Source organism: Talpa occidentalis, unplaced genomic scaffold (assembly GCF_014898055.3).
Source record: "Talpa occidentalis isolate TD23 unplaced genomic scaffold, MPIMG_talOcc4v2.1 talOcc4.17, whole genome shotgun sequence".
Classification (NCBI taxonomy): domain Eukaryota; kingdom Metazoa; phylum Chordata; class Mammalia; order Eulipotyphla; family Talpidae; genus Talpa; species Talpa occidentalis.
In genome coordinates, this window is record NW_023601754.1 from 50,777,020 (window position 1) to 50,798,638 (window position 21,619).

The 21,619-nt window shown below is 52.5% G+C and overlaps 2 protein-coding genes across 2 annotated transcripts; both read right to left on the bottom strand.

Moving 5' to 3' along the window:
• Window positions 1–1,661: 1,661 nt before the first annotated feature.
• On the bottom strand, window positions 1,662–9,022 carry LOC119249788 (zinc finger protein 154-like). Its single transcript, XM_054697401.1, has 3 exons — window positions 8,983–9,022; window positions 7,874–8,000; window positions 1,662–6,686 (listed from the first exon to the last, which is right to left on the bottom strand). Exons 1-3 carry the CDS (start codon window positions 9,013–9,015, stop codon window positions 5,317–5,319), a joined length of 1,530 nt encoding a protein of 509 aa, XP_054553376.1. The 5' UTR covers window positions 9,016–9,022; the 3' UTR covers window positions 1,662–5,316.
• A 6,354-nt stretch (window positions 9,023–15,376) lies between these two features.
• On the bottom strand, window positions 15,377–21,282 carry LOC119249786 (zinc finger protein 551-like). Its single transcript, XM_037517262.2, has 3 exons — window positions 21,245–21,282; window positions 19,420–19,543; window positions 15,377–17,979 (listed from the first exon to the last, which is right to left on the bottom strand). Exons 1-3 carry the CDS (start codon window positions 21,275–21,277, stop codon window positions 15,413–15,415), a joined length of 2,724 nt encoding a protein of 907 aa, XP_037373159.2. The 5' UTR covers window positions 21,278–21,282; the 3' UTR covers window positions 15,377–15,412.
• Window positions 21,283–21,619: the final 337 nt, after the last annotated feature.

Below are 21,619 nucleotides of genomic sequence, written 5' to 3' on the forward strand. Positions count from 1 at the left end.
ACAGTGGAACCCAATCATTCACAGCGCGCAGCACACCGCTCCTGTTTCCCCTGCTCCCCTCAGCCCTGTGTTTCAGTCAATCCTCCTGTGCCCCACTCTGTCCCTGGGGAATCCTCTCACCCCCTCACCTCTGACCTGGACCCCTATTCTCATATGCGGGAAAAAATAAATCTTTTAAAAAACCCACAAAAATACAGACTGTTTTATTCCTGCCCAATAAGGGGCGCCCACGTCATTCCTCCCTGCACCTTGGTAATAAAGACACAGTCCCAGTTCCTCAGTCTCCATCTTTGTCTGTCTGTGCTCCCTGCAGGTGACAAGGTCACGAGAGAAACCAAAAACCATAGCAACGTGAGAAGGCACTTTATTAAATGGTGAAATGTCAGGGTAGTGTCACTGTCACGACGTTGGCGCAGTCTGATTCTTTCGGGAAATGCAAATGATTAGTTCTTTCATTATAGAAGCACTTCGAAGGGAATTAAATGAACCCGTCAGCGCCCTCAACAGGAGATGAGCCTTAGCGCACCTCGACCTGCGATTCTGGACATCACCGGTATCGCAGGCTCACAACAAAATGCAAGGAGTGCTCCTATGAGCAGGTGGTGCTCAGACTCCGGGCCGCACCAGGCCAGTCCCCAGACATGGAGACTCGGAACGATGATGCAATCGCCGACGGCGCTCAGGGTGGGACGGTGATGGCTCCAGAGCGAGGACCAGGGTGAGGTGCATGTGCACATGCTGAGGTGTGAAGCTGCGCCCCCAGCAGCAAGTCTCCCACGCGACTGCCAAACACATAAAATTTGATTTTAAAAAAATGAAACGGGGGCCTCCCCTGATGGCACAGGCGGTTGAGCGCAGCGCTGTGAAGCTGTCCGCAGGTTCGATTCCTGACCGGCCGGGGGCGAAACCTACATGGCTCAGCAGACCTGTCCTGTCTCCCCACTGCTCCCTCAGCAGTGGATTTTAGTAGATCGGCCTGTTCTGCTCCCCACTCTGCCTCTGCTGAATCCTCTCACCCCCCGCACCTCTGGCCTGCACCCCAGTTCTTGCATAAATCAATCTTTAAAAAAACATAATAATAAATAAATGAAACGTAGGTCCCAGCCTAGACCGACGAGCGATGCTGTGGTCGCCAAGCCGGGCTGCGTCCAGCAGAGCGCTCCAGGGGTCTGCAGGGGCCGCCCCACCCGCAGCTGGAGGCCGAGGCCCACGCCCTCGCCAGCGCTCCTGGAGGCCGCCCCAAGGCTTCTTTCCCGGAGTCCACCGGGACCCAGGGAAACGCGTCCGCAGCCCAGTCTCGCTGCCTCTGTTTCCCACGGCCACGGCCCGGGGCTGCGACGGGAAACCCAGCTGCGAGGCCGCCCTTGCCAACGCGGGGTGGGGGGTGGGGCGGGGGGGGGGGCCCGAACCGCTGCTCCGAGCGCGTGGGCCCTCGTCGGGCGACAGGAGTCGATGAGGCCGGGAAAACGCGGCCCCGGGGGGCCCATGGGGAAAGATAGAGACCGGAAGCGACGGCGCCCACGTGGCACCAGCCGCGCGTCATTTGTGGGTCCCATGTGGGACCCTCGCCGGACGGCCGGCATCGAACCCGCGCTGCAGAGGCTGCGGACAGCTTCCCAGCGCTGCGCTCAACCACCTGCGCCACCAGGGGAGGTCCGGGAACCCCGTTTCTTTGAGGTATCTCCTGTGTAAGAATTATGGGGGCCCCCCTGGTGGCCCAGGCGTTCAAAACAGTGCTATCAGGTTATTGGCAGCCACTGCAGCCTAAGTTTGATCCCCGGCCGGCCAGGGAGCTGACCCACAGGGCACAGCAGACCTCTCCTTTCTCACCCTGCTCCCCTCAGCAGTGGATTTCAGTACATCCACCTGTTCTGGTCCCCACTCTGTCTCTGGATAGGCCTCTCACCCTCCACCCCCGAACTTCTGGGCTGCTCCCCAGCTTTTGTATGCATAAATAAATAAAATAAATCTAAAAGAAAAAAAGGAGAGGTCAGCTGTGCCGTGTGGGGCAGCTCCCTGGTCAGGGACAGAACTCTTGCTGCAACAGCTGGGGATAGCTTCACAGTGCTGAGACAACCCCTTGCGCGACCAGGGAGGCCCTCCTGTCAAAATATTAACAGGAATGAAGAAAAATGGTACTTCCTTAAAGTAAAATAAAATGTGATGCCGAGACTGGTAAGAGGACAGATAACAACGGGCATGAAGTAAGAACCGTGAAGCCTGGGGAGGCACTCATTGGGTTTTATGTCTTTGCCACTTTTGTACATGAATTTTGAAAATAGCCCTAATAAGAAACAGGATGTGGGGCCTCCCCTGGTGGCTCAGCGGTTGAGCGCTGGGCTGTGAGGCTGCCCGCAGCCTCTGCAGCACCGGTTCGTTCCCTGGCCACTGGCGAGGGTACCGCAAAAAAACCAAAAACCAAAACCCAAAAAAACCAGGATGTGTCTTAGGCCTTTTGGGGTACTGTACAAGACCACAGACTGGCTTATCAACAGAGGCCTATTTCTCGTGGCACTGGAGGCTAAAGGGACAGTACAGACGTCAGCCCCCTCCACAGGCTCAGTTGCTGACTTCTTGTGTGTCCTCACATGACAGGAGTGAGGGGTTTTGAGGGCCTCCATTTCATTTATGGGGGCTCCACTGTCATAACTTAAGCACCTCCAAAAGCCCCATCTCCCAATACCATCACCTCTGTGGATGAGGATCTCAACACAGGCACTTCGTATACACTTAAGCGGCACACCTTCCCCCGTCTCTTGTACACTAGCTACGCTAACCACCAGGAAACCTCAGGGAAATGTGCTGAAAGCCAAAGGCAGATACTTTTTGAGTGAGAGCCACATTTCTACAAAGATCAAAATGGAAAAGGACTAACCACTCACTATTATGTAGGATATGAGCGAAAGGGACTCACACGCTGAGGGAAAACGAAAGGAAATAATCACGTCTAACAGACCTGGCTCCATAAAAACTCACACTGTCACCTACATGGCCTCAGGTGGTGCACTTACAAGCAAGCAACATGAGAGAAATGAAACCTCCCCATCGGAAGACTATCCAGCTTCTGAAGGTTTCATTTGCAATAGCCAGAACTGGAACCAATTAAAATAGGGATGATGTAATAAATAGTGGTATATCCCAAGAACGTACTTCTCCGGGATTCAATAAGAATATTCTACTCATGTAAGCACGACTGATGAATTTCAAAATACACATCACATGAGGGTACCCAAGAAACAGACTATGACTTCAATCAGAGTGTTCCAGAAAATACAAACCAATAATAAAGCAAACTAAATCAATGGCCTGCAGCACAGGAATCATGAAAGGACACAGATACATGTAAGGGTAACGCGAAAGTTTATTATCATGATAGTTTGGTGGAATCACGGGTTTTTATGAACGTCACATTTATCAAATTGTACACTGAAGCAGGAAGAGTGTACTGCATGTCATTATAACTTGAAAAATAGGATTGAAGTTAAAACTCTGAATTTCCCACTCTTTAGAAAATCAAGCTGGGAAACCATTGATTCCGCCATCTGTTCCTGACGAGAGGGGTGCCGCCTCCGTAGCTGCAACAAGTGGGGAGCGATAAAGGCTGTTTCACTCAACAGGAGAACTGCGGGCCACAAAGGCCATCACTGCATGGGGCCGCTTCCGGCTGTTTTGTTTCCCTGCCAGAGTAAACATCCCAGAGACAGCAGACGAATCCACAAAGCCTTTATTTTCTCTTTCAACACCCTCAGTTATGTAAGATACAGACTCCTGGAGGTCCTGAGTGTCCCTGTACCTGTGCATCCTTCATGGTGAATAGTGTATCAACGTCACAGGCGCCCGATAAAAGAGGCACGTTCCAAACAAGCTGCTGCGGCCGCCTCCACTCTGCTCACCTGTAACAGTTATTACTCCTTCCTACCCATCACACTGGTGATGCTTCGGAATTCATGACAACAGGCCCCTGGCTCCGCTGTAGGACCTGGAGAACAGACTTGCCTTTACTAACACTGAGCGTGAGCTCATGTCTCCCGTGAGGAAGAGAATGAGTTCCAGTTTCTCTCCGAAGCGCGAAGGTTATCACCACTGTCTCCTCAGTCTGAACTATGAAAATTCCCATTTACCCCGTTCAGGTAACAAACTCAGTTAATCTCAAACCACCCGATACAGCGAGAACCCCCCAGGATTACTGCTGGCCGAAGTAAGACACACGTTATCGTACACACAAGAGTAATGGGAGGCAGACTGTTACGTGGTAGATGCCGTCGAGGCTGGAAAATTCCATCGCTACAATCTCATGAGGCTGATGATATCCTGAAAGACGTCGTCCTTTTTTTCCCCACACACCAACAGCGTCCTCCACGACGAAACGGGTAACTCCCCAGAAAGGGGAAGAACGGGGAGGGTGTGCTCAGGCTCCTCCCGGATCATCCTGCAACAGGACCGCGCTGGGTGAGCTTCCGGGCACGCTGGGATGACAGGGCTGAGGGTACCTGCTGGACTGCAGAGGTGAAATGGCTTCGGTCACAGAACTGTCAGTGATGTAAATGTGGCTACAGTCCTGGGTAGAATAGAAAAGTACACTGCAGGGGGCTCCCTGGTGGCACAGCTGGTTGAGCGCAGCGCTGTGCAGCTGTTGGCAGCCTCTGCAGTGCGGGTTCGATCACTGCCAGCCAGGGAGCTACCCACATGGCGTGGCAGACCTCTCCTGTCTCCCCGCTGCTCCCCTCAGCAGCGTATTTCGGTCCATCTGCCTGTTCTGTCTCCGGTGAATCCTCTCACCCTCCCGCATCTCTGGCCTGTACCCCAGTGCTTGTATAAATAAATAAATCTTTAAAAGAAAAAAAAAGTGCACTGCAGCTCCCACGTACCTGGAATTCATGTAGATGTTCAGATGTCTGAGATTCAACACAAGCAAATGGCACCTTCACATGGGAGCTCTAGTGTGGTTACTTAGCAAAGAAAAACCATATACGTGCACCTGTAAGGTTTCTCCCATCTGACATTTGTGGCATCCAATGAGGTAAGTACTTTGGCTAAGGCTTTCTCACATTCAATGACCTTACGAGGCCTTCCTCCGTGAAATCTCTGGAGTGTAATAGAGCTGGACTTTGGTTAGATGATTCCCACATTTGTTGCACTCAGAAGGCCATCATTAATGTGAACATTACGGTGTTTTAGGAATCTGGAGTTGTAGATAAATCATGTCCCACATTCAAAGACTCACAAAGTCTTTCTCCAGTGTAAACTCTATAGTGGTTACTGAAGTTTGAGCTGCAGGTAAACAACTTCCTCAATTCACTGCACTCGCCAATACCTTTATCCAGTGTGAACTCTTCGGTGTTTAATGAGACTAGAGCTGTGGCTAAAAGATTTCCTACATTCACTGCACTCGTAGGGCCTTTCTCCAGTGTGAATCCTCCTGTGTTTGATGAGGCTGGAGTTCTGAGTAAAGGACTTCCCACACTCACTGCACTCGTAGGGCCTTGACCCAGTGTGTACTCTCTGGTGTTTTAAGAGGCTGGAGCTGTAAGTAAAGAATTTCCCACATTCGCTGCACTCATAAGGCCTTTCCCCGGTGTGAACTCGCCGATGCTGAAGAAGTGCAGAGCTTTGACTGAAAGATTTTCCACATTCACTGCATTTATAAGGCCTTTCTCCACTATGAACTCTACGGTGCTCAATGAGGCTGGAGTTCTGAGTAAAGGATTTCCCACATTCACTGCACTCATAGGGCCTCGATCCCGAGTGAACTCTCTGGTGTTTTATGAGGCTGGAGTGGTAGGTAAAGAATTTCCCACATTCGCTGCATTCATAGGGCCTTTCTCCAGTGTGAACACTCCGATGCTGAAGCAGCGCAGAGCTTTCGCTAAAGGACTTCCCACACTCGCTACACTCATACGGTCTTTCTCCAGTGTGAATTCTCCGATGTTTAATGAGGTTGGACTTGTTGCTAAACAATTTTCCGCACTGGTCGCATCCATGAGGCCTTGCTCCAGTGTGGACTCTCCGATGCTGAATGAGGCTTGAGCTTTGCCTAAAGGACTTCCCACACTCCCCACACTCATAAGGCTTTTCTCCAGTGTGAACTCTCCAGTGGTCACTGAGGCTGTAGCTCTTGCTAAAGGATTTCCCACACTCACTGCACACGTAGCATTTTTCCTTGGTGAGGGCTCCCTGGTGATGAACAAGTGTGTGTTTGTAATTGAAGTCTTTTGAGTATTTTCCAGAGTTGTATTGAGATTTCCCCCCAGAAATAGCCGGTCCACACTGAGTTCTGTTCGACTTCTCCCTGGTGTGTGGGGCCTGTTGCTGATGAAATCTGGAGCTGGCCAGGAAATCCCTCACGCGCCCCCCACAGGATAAAGGCTTCCCTGGCACGATGATTTTGCAGTTGCTCACAAATGGGGCACTGTCCACATTATTTTGAAAGTATTTCCCTCCAATGTGATGCTTCGGGTGAGGTTCCGCACTAAAACACAGCTGCTTTTCACACGCCCCAATCCTGTACGGTTTCTGCCCACAATGTGTCCCCTTACAGTCACTCCAGTGCAAAATGTCCTTTAGCTCTGGGCCACGCATCTCAGAGCACAGAGTCTTCTGTGAAGATACACGTGCCTTTGGGGTCCTGACCTGGGACAGTTGGGGCACAGAAATGGTCTGCTCATCTTCTGCTTCATGTGAACAACCTGAAAGCAAGAAATGCTAGTAAAGTGTGTGCTGACTTTGGTGGGTGAGGCGGCTACTACACAGGTGTGTGTCTAACACATGCCAGGAACAAGTCCCGGAGATTGTTTACAGGGTAGGGAAGTCATCCTTGGGTTGAGGGTGGGGAAGCTTAGCGGTAGTGACCCATGAAGAGCACAGAAAGAGAGGGGTGTTCGTGCAGTAAAGAACACAACCATGAGGTGTGAAGTAAAGAGAGACAAGGTCTTCAACTCACAACTCTGAAAACAATTTTCCAAAGGAACCTGTTTGCTAGTGACACACAAACGCTGTGTAGAAGGGTGTGTGGAGACCCAAGAAAATATGACTACAGCAGGGGAGCTGAACCGTTTCAGGGCTCGTGCACCTCAAAGACACGACACACCGGGGCCAATGTGAACAGCACAACAGATGGACTGATGAGAAGAATTGGTAAAACGTGGAGCTCAGAGATGGGGGGTCTTGACACAGACTGGACATAAGAGGAGTGACAAGTTAGAAACACTGAACCCAGAGATCAAAAAAGGAGAAGCAAAGACAGAAATGAGGTGTGGCCGCTGGCACTGACATCACAATGTTTCTCAAACAGAACAGGCCTCTGGAGTAATTTGAACACGGCTCTGACATGACACCTTCCTCCAGGCCGGGCTCTCTCAGTGCCAGTCTCACTGTGGCTGCATTCATGCATATTCTGTGAACCCCACTCCCTCAGAGAGGAAAGATAAAGCGCCCTAAGGATACAAATATTAAGGGAAAGACAGCACAGAGGAGTGGCCGCACTAGCCGGGAGGACTCAGCACATGAGGTGCCCCGGAAAAGCAAACAAAGCATTCCACAGAGAACTCTGGAAGAGGGTCTCAGAACAGCCCATGGTCCATGCGAGCATAACCATGTCAGTGATAACGATTCCCGTCAGTCAAGTATGAGAAATCGTCCTCTAGGTGAAGGCAAGAAGGGAGCACCCATTAGGTTTCCTGCACGACTCCTACAAGTTTTCAGGGAAGCGGTGTGGGGCCTGCTCAAGGTATCAGAGGGCCGTGCACAAACCTCAGCCCAAGCAAATGAAGGGAAAAGCACAGTCCACTGTCCTGATTTGAGGAAAGACCTGCTTCTGGGGACAAGGGGAAGGAGACAGGAGCGCAGGGCACGGAGGTGGGCTTGAGGGCCTTACCCAAGGAGCTTATAAGTCGCAAGTTCTCCAGCATCACATCGTGGTAGAGGCATCTCTGGGCCTCATCAAGGAGCTCCCACTCCTCCCAGGAGAAGTACACGGTCACATCTTCAAAGGTCACCCTGCCCTGCCATGATGGGAACAGGTGAGCCACAAAAAAGCCACTCTTCTAGTACCCCAAGCCCCTCCCCCCCACATCCACCCTGTGTCCATCACTCCCAGGCCCCCACCTCAGAGGAGAAACCAGGCTCTACTGCCAGGGGTGCCAATGGCGCCTGTCTCCTCACAGGCCTGCGGCTCCCAGGGTGGAGCCAGCATCATGAAGGCGCAGATGGCAAATAAGGTATTTAAGTTGTGGACGTGACAGAGAATCACGCTGGTGCGGCCAAGGACCAGTAAAGCCTCAGTACTAGGGCCCTGGGGTCACCAGACATACTCCCTCGCCACGAGGGTGTGATTCCTGCGCCGGCCCCACGGCGGTGCCTACGGTCACGCTACACTTCACTGGCCCCTGCCACGGACTCTCCGGCCCCAGAGACTTGGGTTTTAATCACCTCATCGTCACCTCACTGCTGAGGGCAGGATTCCCATCTTAGTTATGGGGCTGGACAAACGCGACACCCGACCCTGCACAGAGGAGACGGACAGCAGTTTACTCATCACACACTCCCGCCTGCACACCCGCGCGGGACGCCGGGGCTGCGCCCCAAGAGCTGCAGGGCACCGCGCGACGGCGCCCAGAGGCGGGACGGCGCGATGCCGCAGGGGGCGTCGGCGGACTTCGGCGTCCGGGGCCCCCTCCACGCTGCTGCCGCGGGACCCGGCCCTGGACCGCTCCCGCCCCCAGCGGGGAAAGACGCCCACCAGCCGCGCGCGGGGCGCAGGGCGGGCGAGGAGCGGGGACACCGCGCGTCTCCACCGCGGGACACGGGCCAAGGGCGGCGTGGGCGCCCGCGAGGGCCCCGCGCTCGGGGCTCCCCGCGCCCGGCGGATGCGACGGGCAGGGCCGCCCAGCTCCGCGCCCCGGTTTCCTTCCAGCGGGCGCCCCGCAGCCTCGCCCCGACCGCCTCCAGCTCGGGGACCCCGCCCGCCCCTCCTCCGGCCCGTACCTCAGCCGGGGTCCTCGGCGCGGCCGCCGCCATCGGGCCGTGCGGGGCGCCGGCGGGCGGGGGCCTCGGCGAGCCCTGGCGCGGCCCCGGCGGCGTCGCTCGCAGCTCCGCAGCCGGCGAACAAAACCCAGAGCAGCAAATATGGCCGCCCCAGGAAGAAACCGGAAGTCCCGCCTTGACACCGCGGGCCGCGCCGGAACCGCCGCTCTTCTAGGCTCTCATTGGGCGGCGCCGCGCCGCTCTTCTAGGCTCTCATTGGGCGGCGCCGCGCCGCTCGCCGCCGCGCACGCCGGGGGATGTAGTCCGCCGGGCCGGGGGCGCGGGCCAGACCCGGAAGCGGCATCTCGGGCGTCGCCCCGCGCTGCCCCGGCCGCCGAGCCCGCAGCTCTGGGCGCGGAGCCGCAGTGCCGGGCCGACGCCCCCGGCCGCGGGCCCCAGGGGCCCCGACTCCCGCGGAGCTGTCCACGGAAGCGCGTCGCGCCGGCGCCACCGAGGCGCTGGGAAGGGAGGCCCGGGCCGCGCGGGGCTGCAGGGCCGAGGGGACACTGCGGGTGTCGCAGGCCCCGGGAGTCGCAGGACAAGCCCGGGCAGCGGAGCTGCCCCCGGCACCGCCACTGTGACCCTTCCAACCCTGCAGGTCAGGGCCAAGGAAAGCGGCCACGTCTCTTTCCCCCTCGGCAAACTCCGGCCCCTTCCGTGACACCAGAGCCAGCCCCACCCCGGGCCCCGCGGCGGGCCCCGCCCCTCTCGCACCCGGGTGTGTTCGGCGGCAGCCGCCTCTGAGCGGGGGTCGCCACAAACCCCGAACCTGCGCTTCTCTCCAGGGCGCCCTCTCCCTGCAGTGAGCCCCCGTCATGCTCCCGGCTGGGCTCCACGTGAACCCTCCCGGCGCGGGGCACCCCTCAGCTCCCACCCGGCAGGCATGGGGGGTCGCCAGCCTATTCCAGCAGCCCCATGAACATCCGGGTGGCGGGAGGCGGGCAGCGCCCCCAGCTCCTCCTCAGGTGCGTGCAAAGGGGTGACGGGTCCCGGCCCAACCGCCCCGCAGCAAATAAGATGAAGCGCAGGGCACCGCTCGGGGCACGGGAATAAACACACACCGAGTGGGGCCGCCTGAACGTCTGCGTAGTAGTGGGGAGCCCTGGCTGCCCCTTCATCTTCCGAAGGCTCTGTGGCCGCCCTAGGGGCGAGTGGCCCCCTCGTAGCTTTTCCTGCTGAGCCACAGGCTCTGCCCAGGACGACCTCGACAGTCCCAAACACCCAGCACAGGGGCGCGGCGCTGCATCTGGGCGCACGGACCCCACCACCAAGGCACTCAGGGGCGTGTCGCCACCTCAGGCTTTCCTGACAAATCTGTGTTAAGCATCATGAAGTGCGACATACATGTCTCTACTACAGACACCTGGATTTACTGGAGGCAACACTGAACTTTAACATGCACACGAGTAAATCAATTATATAAAACATTAACATGGGAAACATATTCAGTGTAAAAAAAAGAAGTGGCAGATATAGGTTAATGTAAGACACGCTGAGGGCCTCGCCTGGTGGCGCAGCGGTTGAGCGCTGGGCTGCGAGGCTGCCCGCAGCTTGATCCCCGGCCGCCTGTGAGGGTCCCACAAAAAAAAAAAAAAGTAAGACAAACTGAGTAAAGGGCATACGAATACAATTGCACTTAATCTACTTTCAATAGCTAATTCAATTAATAAAACTCAACACTAACATTTTTATTTAAAATTTTATTTTGTATATTCATGTTATCTTAAGTATGAAAAATACTTAGATATTACAAATGGACTCTGACATATCTGGAATTCTAAGTAAAAATAACCATTATTGTGCATGAGGATACATAAAATGACCGATAATGATACGATAGTTTATGGGGTTGTTGTTTTTCTTTAAGATTTATTTATTTATGCATACAAGTGCTAAGGTACAGGCCAGAGGTGTGGGGGTGCGCGGATTCACCAGAGACAAGAGTGGGGAACAGAACAGGCAGTTTGACCCAAGTACACTGCTGAAGGGAGCGGCAGGCAAGTCAGGGGAGGTCTGCTGAGCCATGTGGGTAGCTCCCTGGCCGGGGCATTGAACTTGTGCTGCAGAGGCTGTGGACAGCTTCCTAGGTTGTGTCTTAACCCCTTGCACCACCAGGGAGGCTCTATGGGGGTTTATAACAGTCTTTTCCATTTATGAATTTATTTTAAAAGTCTTCACAAAAGGTATAATATGTCCTTGTCTCACTAATTTTAGATGCTGATACAATAAACTGAAAAGATCAGGAAGAAAGTTGGTTTCAGGAATGTAAGCATAATATGTAAACATCAAAATGTACATTTTAAATATGTCCAGTTTAAGTCACGTACAAATTGTTTTTAAACACCAAAATATTTAAAACTTGCCACTAATAATCATTTTACTGTTCTATTACTCTTTGTTTTTTCTATTTTTTAAGATTTTTATTTTATTTTTGTGCAGAAGTGGGGTACAGGCCAGAGGTGCCGGGGTGGGGAGTGTGAGAGGATTCCCCAGAGATAAGAGTGGGGAGCAGAACAGGTGTATCTACTGAAATCCACTGCTGAGGGGAGCAGCAGGCCATAGAGGTGAAGGCGCTGAGACTCAACCCCTGGGACACCAAGGAGGCCCCGTCTGTGTTCCTTTTTTTTTTTAAGATTTATTTATTTATTTATACAAGTACTGTTACAGTCAGAAGCGCTGGAGGGTGAGAGAATTCACCACAGCCAGAGGGGAGAGCAGAGCAGGCAGAAGGACCAAAGTACACTGCTGAGGGGAGCAGTGGGTGGCAGGAGAGGTCTGCGCACCATGTGGGACCCTCGCCCAGTGGCCAGGGATCGAATCGGCGCTTCAGAGGCTGCGGGCAGCTTCGCAACCCAGCGCTCAACCGCTGCGCCACCGGGGAGGCCCTCATCTGTGTTTTTTTTTTTTTTTTTTTTTTAATAGAGGCATGTTTTATTTATTTATTTATTTATTTATTTATTTATTTATTCATTTGTTTGTTTTGTTTATACATGCACTGGGTACAGTCAGAAGCGCGGGAGGGTGAGAGAATTCACCAGAGCCAGAGCGGGGAGCAGAGCAGGCAGAAGGACCGAAGTACACTGCTGAGGGGAGCAGCGGGCGGCAGGAGAGGTCTGCGCGCCATGTGGGACCCTCCTCCGGTGGCTGGGGAGCAGCCGGGGATCGAACCGGCGCTGCAGAGGCTGCTGGCAGCTTCGCAACCCAGCGCTCAACCGCTGCGCCACCGGGGAGGCCCTCATCTGTGTTCTTGAGATTGTTTGTGGCCACGTGGAAAGAGAATACAATGAGGCGCTGCTAGAACAGCCGACCAACTCCATGTTCTGTGGCATCATTTTGACACCTTGAAATTAACACGACAGTAGTATTGACAAGGAAGGAAATTGGCAAAGACTATAAGCCTAGGCTTGATTGAGTGTACTAATGAACATTGAAGACTTAAAAAAAAAAAGTGGTAACGATGTTAAAGATGCAGATTATGCTTAAAGGCATATGGCACATGTGAACCTCAAACTGCACAGGAGAAAATATTAAGGGGAAAAAAAAATTCCTTCCAATATTCAAAAGCAATTGTCCCAAATGGCAAAGAAGTCACATTAGGGCCTCCCTGGTGGTACAAGGGGGTAAGACACAACCTAGGAAGCTGTCCGCAGCCTCTGCAGCACGAGTTCCATCCTTGGCCAGGGAGCTACCCACAGGGTGCAGCAGACCTCTCTGGTCTCCCCGCTGCTCCTCTCTGCACTGTGTTTCAGTCAGTCTCCCTGTTCTGTTCCTCGCTCTGTCTCTGGTGAATGCTCTCACGCCCCACACCTGTGGTCTGTACCCCAGTTCTTGTATGCATAAATAAATAAATCTTTTAAAAAAAAGTCACATCATTGAAGAACAAGTTCAACATGGCTTTGTGTTGCAGTGTCTTATTTGTTAAAATAATAAATTAATAAAGAAAATAGGTGAAAGATTATGAGCACATTTTACCCCCCAAAAAATTTAAAAAAACCCAAACAATCAATTTCAAGGACCCTTAGTACACTTTGTTCAAGGGTGAAGATTTAAGAAGACTGACCACATCAGGTGTTGGTAGGCAAAAGGGAACAACTGTTTTAGATCAGTTCAGCACTTTTTAAAAGGTTAAATATTTGTCTACACTGTACCGTGTACACTCTGACTTTTAATTCAAGAGAAATAAAACACATCCACATAAATAAACTGAAAATATAGCAGTTTCACTTGTAATACCCCAAACCCAGAAATACGTGTCTATGAACACATGAATGGATAAACAAAGCAGTTATCTACAGAGCAGAGCACTGCTGAGTGAATTAACTAGCATCATTCTTTAAACTAAATCATGCAGCATGACTGTGTTAATGTGATACCAGGAGCACTCCTGGTGGCGCAGGGTTTAAGTCTCAGCACTATCAAGCTACTGGCAGCCACTGAGGCCTGAATTTTGGTCCCCGGCCAGGGAGCTGACCCACAGTTGCGACCCACAGGGCGCAGGAGACCTCTCCTGTCTCCTCGCTGCTCCCCTCAGCAGTGGATTTCAGTGGATCTGCCTGTTCTGCTCCCCACTCTGTCTCTGGGGAGTCCGCTCACATAACCTCCTCCCCACCCCTCTAGCCTGTATGCATAAATAAATAAATCTTTTTTTAAAAAGTGGTTTTCAAACAAAAGCCAAGATGTTCTACATTTCTTAAGAGTATTAGGCTGGGTGCGCAGACCTCTCCTGCCACCCGCTGCTCCCCTCAGCAGTGTACTTCGGTCCTCTGCCTGCTCTGCTCCCCGCTCTGGCTCTGGTGAATTCTCTCACCCTCCCGCGCTTCTGACTGTACCCAGTGCATGTATAAACAAAAACAAATGAACAAATAAATAAATAAATAAAACATGCCTCTATATAAAAAAAAAAAAAAGAGTATTAGGCTGGTAACTCGTTATCACCTTCAAATTTTCTCTCTTCATACACTAGATGGGCAGTGGCAGCAAATATTAGAGAGCAGTGAAGGCTGTTGCTACCTGAATCAACAAGAATGCTAGATCACGAAAGATAGATTCTTCTACTTTATTAGAGGCTCATCCTTCTCTCTACCCTGCTCTCCTGCCTGGACAACAATGAACGCCAGTAAACAGCCCAAAGAGGCTATGGTTATCCACAAAATCTTTACATTATTTCCTCTACCAAAGATGTCAGCTGCTGTAAGCACAACTGGGGAAGTCCTGAGAATGTATGTACATACTGATCCCACACAGCACAGTCACTGTAACACTGGTGGATCAGTTTAGAAGAAGCACACTCCTAATCTAATCTAATTTATCCCAGTCTCCGTTACTCCTTATTCATCCAGTGTTTCTGTCACAATTATGGTTCCGCCTGACCTACACAGAAAATTTTGTGTATCGTGGTCTTTGGTTTCTTTGCAATTCTGGGGAAGAAGTCCCCTCAACAGTGCTGTGAATGATGTCATTTACACTCTGAACAAGGAGTAAAATTCCTCTTGTTCAGAGGCACTGGGGGTTAGCACAACAAAGGTCTTCAAAGTAACCTGGTATCACCAAGAAATCCTGGCCCCAGGCCACCAATCAGGACCACAAAGTTCTGCAGTCCTTTTGATACCTTGGGCAGCAATGCAAATTAGACCAAAATTGGACAATGAGTTATTTTCTGTCATCATAAAGTCCCTGTGAAGCTAGAAAGTTTGATATATCCACACAATCTGTTCATTCCTTACTGCTGAGAAACCACAATCCTGCTTGCACACTGTGCTCACCCCCCTGCACAGTGATTATAAATACCAAAACTAAAGGTGTGCAAACAAAAACATTATAAACCAGATCAAGTGTAGCGAGCAATTTCCAGAGTGGTAAACTGGAATCTGGAAAAAACTATCACAAGCTTGATATGAGCACAATGTCCCTGAAAAAGGAATTCTTGCTTCCGAAGCCAAGAATGGGTTCTCTGGATCAAAACTCGGTCAGGGCCATTCTCTAAAGTCAGAGAAAGCAATGAAGATGCAACTAAGGGCTTGGGCTTTTCATAATGTCCTCAAACAGGTAAGCCAACAGAGGTCAGCTCCCCTGAGGACACTGGGGTGGTGACCAGAATAGATGTGCCAAGCAGAGGTAAAATGGTTTTGCAGTCAAATGCTCTACCCCAAGTTGTATCATTGAGGTGAAACAGTTTTGGCTGCAGAAACTGGCTGTGACATAAATTTGGCAATAGCCCTGGGAAGGTCAGAAAGTGCAATGCTGCTCCTTAAAATCCTGGACATAGCTGAAATGTGAGGCATTCCATACGGTGCATGTTGAGATACAGGGGTATGAATACAGGTCAATGGCTCCGAAGAATGTACTCCAGTGCTGTTATACTGAGCAAGGAAATAAAACATTCCTGGCATATTTAAGGCTTTTCTCCAGTGTGAACTCTCTGGTGCCTAAGTAGGTTAGACTTTTGGCTAAAAGATTTCCCACATGCACTGCACTCATAAGGTCTTTCTCCAGTGTGAACTCTCTGGTGTTGATTGAGGTCAGATTTGTGAGCAAAGGGTTTCCCACATTGCCCACACTCATAAGGCTTTTCTCCCGTGTGAACTCTCCGGTGTTGAATAAGGGCAGACCGTTGTCTAAACGATGTCCCACATTCACGACACTCATAAGGTCTTGTGCCAGTATGAATTCTCTGGTGTTGGATGAGGTCAGATTTGCAGGTAAAGGATTTTTCACACTCACCACACTCAAAAGGTCTTTCTCCAGTGTGAACTCTCTGATGCTGAATGAGGCCAAATTTGCGCCTAAATGATTTTCCACACTTGCTGCACTCATATGGCCTTTCTCCAGTGTGAATTCTTTGGTGCTGGATGAATTCAGATTTATAACTAAAAGATTTCCCACAATCACCACACACATAAGGCATTTCTCCAGTGTGTACCCTGCAATGTCGAATGAGATTAAAGAGTTGTCTAAAGGACTTCCCACACTCGGCACACTCATAGGGTCTTTTCACAGTGTGAGCTCTCTGGTGTCGCAAAAGGCTAGAACTTTGGCTAAAGGCTTTCCCACATTCTCTGCACTCATAAGGTCTTTCTCCAGTATGAACTCTCTGATGTTGAATAAGGCCGGCACTTTGGCTAAAGGACTTCCCACATTCCCCACACTCGTAAGGCTTTTCTCCAGAGTGAACTCTCCAGTGTCGAGTAAGGGCAGACCGTTGTTTAAACGATGTCCCACATTCACGACACTCATAAGGTCTTGTGCCAGTATGAATTCTCTGGTGTTTGATGAGGTCAGATTTGCAGGTAAAGGATTTTTCACACTCACCACACTCAAAAGGCCTTTCTCCAGTGTGAATTCTCTGATGCTGAATGAGGCCAAATTTAAGTCTAAATGATTTCCCACACTCACCGCACTCATAAGGCCTTTCTCCAGTGTGAATTCTTTGGTGTTGGGCAAGTTCAGATTTATAACTAAAAGATTTCCCACAATCACCACACTCATAAGGCATTTCTCCAGTGTGTACCCTGCAATGTTGAATGAAGTTAAACATTTGGCTAAAGGCTTTCCCACACTCACCGCACTCATAAGGCTTTTCTCCAGAGTGAACTCTCTGGTGCTGAGCAAGGGCAGACCGTTGTCTAAACGATGTGCCACATTCACAACATTCATAAGGCCGTGTGCCAGTATGAATTCTCTGGTGTTGGATGAGGTCAGATTTGCGGCTAAATGATTTTCCACAAGCACCACACTCACATGGCCTTTCTCTAGCATGAACATTCCAGTGTCTAATAAGGTTAGAGAACTGCCTAAACCATTTTCCACACTCACTGCACTCATAAGGCCTTTCTTCAGTGTGAATTCTTGCCTGTTGGATGAGTTCAGATATGCTCAAAGATTTCCCACAATCACCACACTCATAAGGCATTTCTCCGGTGTGTACCCTGCAATGTTGAATGAGGTTGAAGTTTTGGCTAAAGGACTTTGCACACTCACCGCATTCATAAAGCCTTTCTCTAGAGTGAGCTCTCTGGTGCTCAATGAGGTTGGATTCGCAGCCAAAGGATTTTCCACATTCACTACATTCATAATAAGCTACTCCAGTGCATTGTCTCTGGGGGCGTAGCAGTTTGGATTCGTGGGCAAAGACTGCTGCACATTCACTGCAATTATAATTCCTTTCCAGACTTCCAATATGAACTCTCTGGTTATTTATAAGACTGAGGTTGTGGGTAAAAAATTTTCCACATTCTCTGCATCCATAAAGCTTCATACCACTGTGAATTTTCTGGTGTTTAATAAGGTCAGAGATTTGGCTAAAGTGTTTCCCATGTTCATGTGGCCTTTGCCCAGGGTGAATTTGCTGGCACTGAATGCATTTATACTTGCACCTGAGGGTTTTTTCACATTTGCTACATTCATGAAGCCCTTCTCCAGAGCAAACATTTTGTGGTCCAGTAAGTGGGTGGCTGTGGATGTCAGCTTTTTCACGTGCACCGAACCTGTAAGAGTTTTGTCCATTGTGCAAGTTCTGCGCATTGTCATCACCACCATGTGTTTCCTCGCTGTCGGGAAAAGCCAGTGGCTGGAGAAGGCCCGGGGCGGCTGGGAAGTCCTCCCTCACCTCCCTACAGGTAAAAGGTTGCCCTGACAAAGAGAAGCTGCAGTTTGTCACAAACAAGGCCCCATCTACCCTTCTCTTCCAGGACTTCACTCCACTGTCAGGCCTCTGTTTCTGGTGCAGGTTTACCCCGAAACAGAAGCATCTCACACATGTGCCACCCAGGCATGGCTCCTGCACAGGGGACACTGTTTGGAGTCCAACTTGATGCAAAACACTTTTCAAGACTGGAACACGTAACTCACAGTGGTGGGCAATCTGGGTGGATGGAATTGCCTTAGAAGCCCCGACCTGTGACTCCACTACAGATACACTCTGCTCAGAAGACACCTTATCTTCCATTCTGTGCAAACAACCTGAAAGCAAAAAAAATTGCTGAGGAAATACATGCTGACTCTGGCGGGACAGGAAAGCCCCACTGCAAAGGCGCATCAGACACATTAAAAAGGGTTCATAGAATTATTCTGAGAACAGGGACAGGCTAAGAAAGGGCTACTGGGGCCTTTCTGGTGGCGCAGAGGTGAAGGCGCAGCACTATCAAGCCATCTCCAACCTGAGTTTGATCCCCAGCTAGGGAGCTGACCCACAAGATGCAGCAGAACTCTCCTGTCTCCCCCCTGCTCCCCTCAGCAGTAGATTTCAGTGGATCCACCTGTTCTGCTCCCCACTCTGTCTCTGGTGAATCTTCTCACTGCCGCACCTCGGCCTGTACCCCAGCTCTTGTGTGCATAAATACATGGGGAGCTTCTTTGGAGTACTGACCCTCTGAGGATCACAGAATGGGAAAAACCTCACCAGACAAAGGACCCAGGGGTGGAGAGAACTGCATACAGAGGACGGTTTCCAATTCAATCCTCTGCCAAGAGTCTTCAGCAAGCCCTTGTCTGCTGGTGATGCTGAGATGCTATATGGAAGGCTGGGTGTGTGCAATACCAGTAAAATTCCAATGGAACCGAGTAGTTATTTAAAGATATGCGCACACATCCTAACACTTACGCACATTAACGCTGCAGAACGTTGCAGGGGGCAGGGTAGAGGGCCACATGACAAGAGACAGCAAAGGTGGAGGCGGCCAGGAGGCTGAAGCCCACAGACGAAATAACAAGACAGCAAAGTGTCAAGTACAAGAACGGAAAGGTAAGAGAGATGTGGATTTCATGCTGCTTGCACCAAACATTAGTGGACATAGGGCAGGTTTCCGGTATGACTGCAACACAGTCCTGATGTCATATTCCTCCCCTAGATGCGACTCGCCAGAGATAGACCTTTTGTGAGACCACGCTGCCAAGTCCACCCTGTGAAACCACCAGTGTCCCTCCTTTGTGCAACTACTTGGAACCGGACTCATGCTGGTCTTAAGGAAAGACAGCACAGGTGAAGGGCCAGCACTGACCTAGAGCAAGCTGGCACACAATACATAGTGCTCGGAAAAGAAAACCTTCAGAAAACCAGTGAACGAGGGCCGAGTAATGACCACAACCTGGCAGGCACAAAGAGCTGCTAGCTAGAGAAAGGGGGCAGAGTTCAAGGCCACGGAGCCGTACACAATCACTCGGCTAGAGAGTGGGCAAGGATGGGGGATCCATCACGCTGCCTGCAAGATCTCTGATTTTCACACCTTCTCTGCACTTTCCGAGACAACAGATGCTAGAGATGCCTGGATAGTCGCTGTCCGGGGAACTACACAAAGCACCTAACACACGTGACAAGGAACTGGGGGTTACACGGTCCAGCTATGGGAAGGTGGCGGGGGGAGGCAGACGATCAGGACACTAGGAGGGCTGTGAAGATCTTACCCAGAGACGCTGTAAGCGCGAAGTTGTCCAGCATCACCTCACAGTACAGAAGTCTCTGGGCTTCGTTAAGGAGTGCCCACTCCTCCGGGGAGAAGGCAATGGACACATCTTCAAAATTCACATCCTGTCATAAGGATAAGGACGGTGCATTTCTTGATCAGATCCTCTCCTAGGACAGGCGACACATCACATTCCCCATCCCATACCCACCCTCTGCTCACTCTACTGTCTGCCTCATGATATGGGCCAGGAGGTCCTCTCCTCCTCTATCCCTGAGGGCGTATCCTCCTATAGCAACGACAGACAGACAGCTACCTAAGCGCTGGTCTGTGTGAGGGTCACACCGTCTCTGTCAGTGTGGTGTCGCAAACAGGCTAGAAACACTGGCCACAGGAACCGTGAGTGCTGTCCAGGCCATACCCAGACTGTGCCTCTAAAACACAAACAACACGGATCATCCTTCACCCTTATGATCCTAACTACAGGGCCATGGGGCCATGAGTTCACACACCACTGTGTACACACACCCTTTTTACTATCCCCCCTCACACCGCAACCCCACAGGCCCCTCCTCCCCCTCCTACCTTAGTGCCATGTCCTCGGCCTTGTCATGCGTCACTCAGCTTACGTGGTAAAGAGAACGTTTGGCAAAGTCAACAAGATCACCCCCTGGTATCCACTAACAGGTCAGTCCTGAGTCCGGCAATCAAGCCCTCTCTGACTGCTCCTTGCTTCAATCTCACCACCAAAACCCCGTCAGATTTCAAACACCCCCTCTGCTGGAACTGCCCTTGCTGCCGACATCAGTCCTAGCGCTGCTCTCCCCAGTTAATGCCCATCACAGGCCAAGTCCCAGAGGTCCTTTACATGGTGCCCAGTGAGTCTCACAAATGACCCATGCTTCCCCAGGTTAATCTGCCAGCCTGAGTGGACATCCCAGACCCCTCCCAAGATCACAGAGAAACCCGTTGACTCTGCAGACCAGTGACTAAGCAGCATCCTCAGCCTCATCCTGTCTGAACGGCTCTGAGGCTTCTGCGGCCTCCTACGTTCTCCCTGGGAGGTCCTGTCCCCTCTGCTGGACCAACCCCCGGGTCCAGTTACTACCGCGCTCAGGGGACGCAGAACCTCCCCTCCAGGCTTCACGCCACACCCCTCCCATCCACACTGCTGCTGACCCGAGCCCCCCGGGAATCCCGATGGGACTTGGGCCAGAAAATTCGCCGGGTTGCTGCACTGCCAGAATCCCCGGCGCTTCCAGAAGAGACACCCAACTTCTCGCGAAGCCGATGCAGACACGACTCCCGCTCACTGACCCCCGTTCTCACCGGGAGACACGAGCGGCCCTCGCGCTTTCCCAGCACCTGCTTCCCGCCCTGCGCCGCGGCTGCGGATGCCCGCGCGTGGGGCCCCGGGGCGGGGGGTCTGTTCCTGGGCCCCAGCAGCAAAGGCGGGGAGAGGCGCCGCTTCCAAACGCCTCCCGGATGACCCGAGGCCCAGCACGGCCGCGGACTGGGCCCACGAAGGCGGACAGGCGCTCGCGGCGCAGGCGCCCAGCGCTGGCCCCGCCGGAGCCGGGCAACCTCGGGGACCGCGCGGCCTGGACGCCACCAGCCGACGCCACCAGCCGGGGCGGAGCCGCCGCGACGCGAACCCCACAGGGCGAGCGCCCCGGGCTGAGCAGCCGTCACCTGCCCTCGGGCGGGCCGTCCGGAGTCGCCTGTGGAACAGCGCAGGCGCCCGTTTCGGACAAGGCCCCCCGCCGCGGGCGACCCCCTCCGCGCCCCCAGCCCGGACGCCGCGGCGGGAGCGGGCGCGCCTGTACCTCAGCGGGGGCCCTCGGCGCGGCCGCCGCCATCGGGCCGTGCGGGCGCGGGCGGGCCTGCGGCGGGTGGGGCCCCGCCCTGGCGTGGCCTCGGCGGCGTCGCGACTCTCCGTCCCCTCCACGAGGACGCGCCTCCCGTCGGGTTTCACGCCGCGCCCGGCGCCTCCGACGGAGCGTGCAGCCGCCTCAAAAACAAAACGGCCGCCACCGGGATGGCGCCGGAAGTCCCGCCCCCCGCGCGCAAGAGCACGCAAGCGCGCCCGACGGCGGGGCTTGATTGGCTCCCGTCCGCACGCCGGGCGCAGTGCCCTCTGGGTAGTGTAGTTTCCCAGTCTGCATGGGACGCCGTCCCGCGTGGAAACGTTTGCTTCTAAG

What these genes read in the sequence shown, in the direction of transcription:
- LOC119249788 (XM_054697401.1), bottom strand. Translation starts at nt 9,015, where the DNA reads ATGGCGGCGGCCGCGCCGAGGACCCCGGCTGAG. An exon ending in CGCCGAGGACCCCGGCTGAG is followed by an intron (nt 8,001 to 8,982) that starts GTACGGGCCGGA and finishes CCATCATGGCAG; the next exon opens with GGCAGGGTGACCTTTGAAGA. An exon ending in GCGACTTATAAGCTCCTTGG is followed by an intron (nt 6,687 to 7,873) that starts GTAAGGCCCTCA and finishes TCTTGCTTTCAG; the next exon opens with GTTGTTCACATGAAGCAGAA.
- LOC119249786 (XM_037517262.2), bottom strand. Translation starts at nt 21,277, where the DNA reads ATGGCGGCGGCCGCGCCGAGGGCCCCCGCTGAG. An exon ending in CGCCGAGGGCCCCCGCTGAG is followed by an intron (nt 19,544 to 21,244) that starts GTACAGGCGCGC and finishes TCCTTATGACAG; the next exon opens with GATGTGAATTTTGAAGATGT. An exon ending in CGCGCTTACAGCGTCTCTGG is followed by an intron (nt 17,980 to 19,419) that starts GTAAGATCTTCA and finishes TTTTGCTTTCAG; the next exon opens with GTTGTTTGCACAGAATGGAA.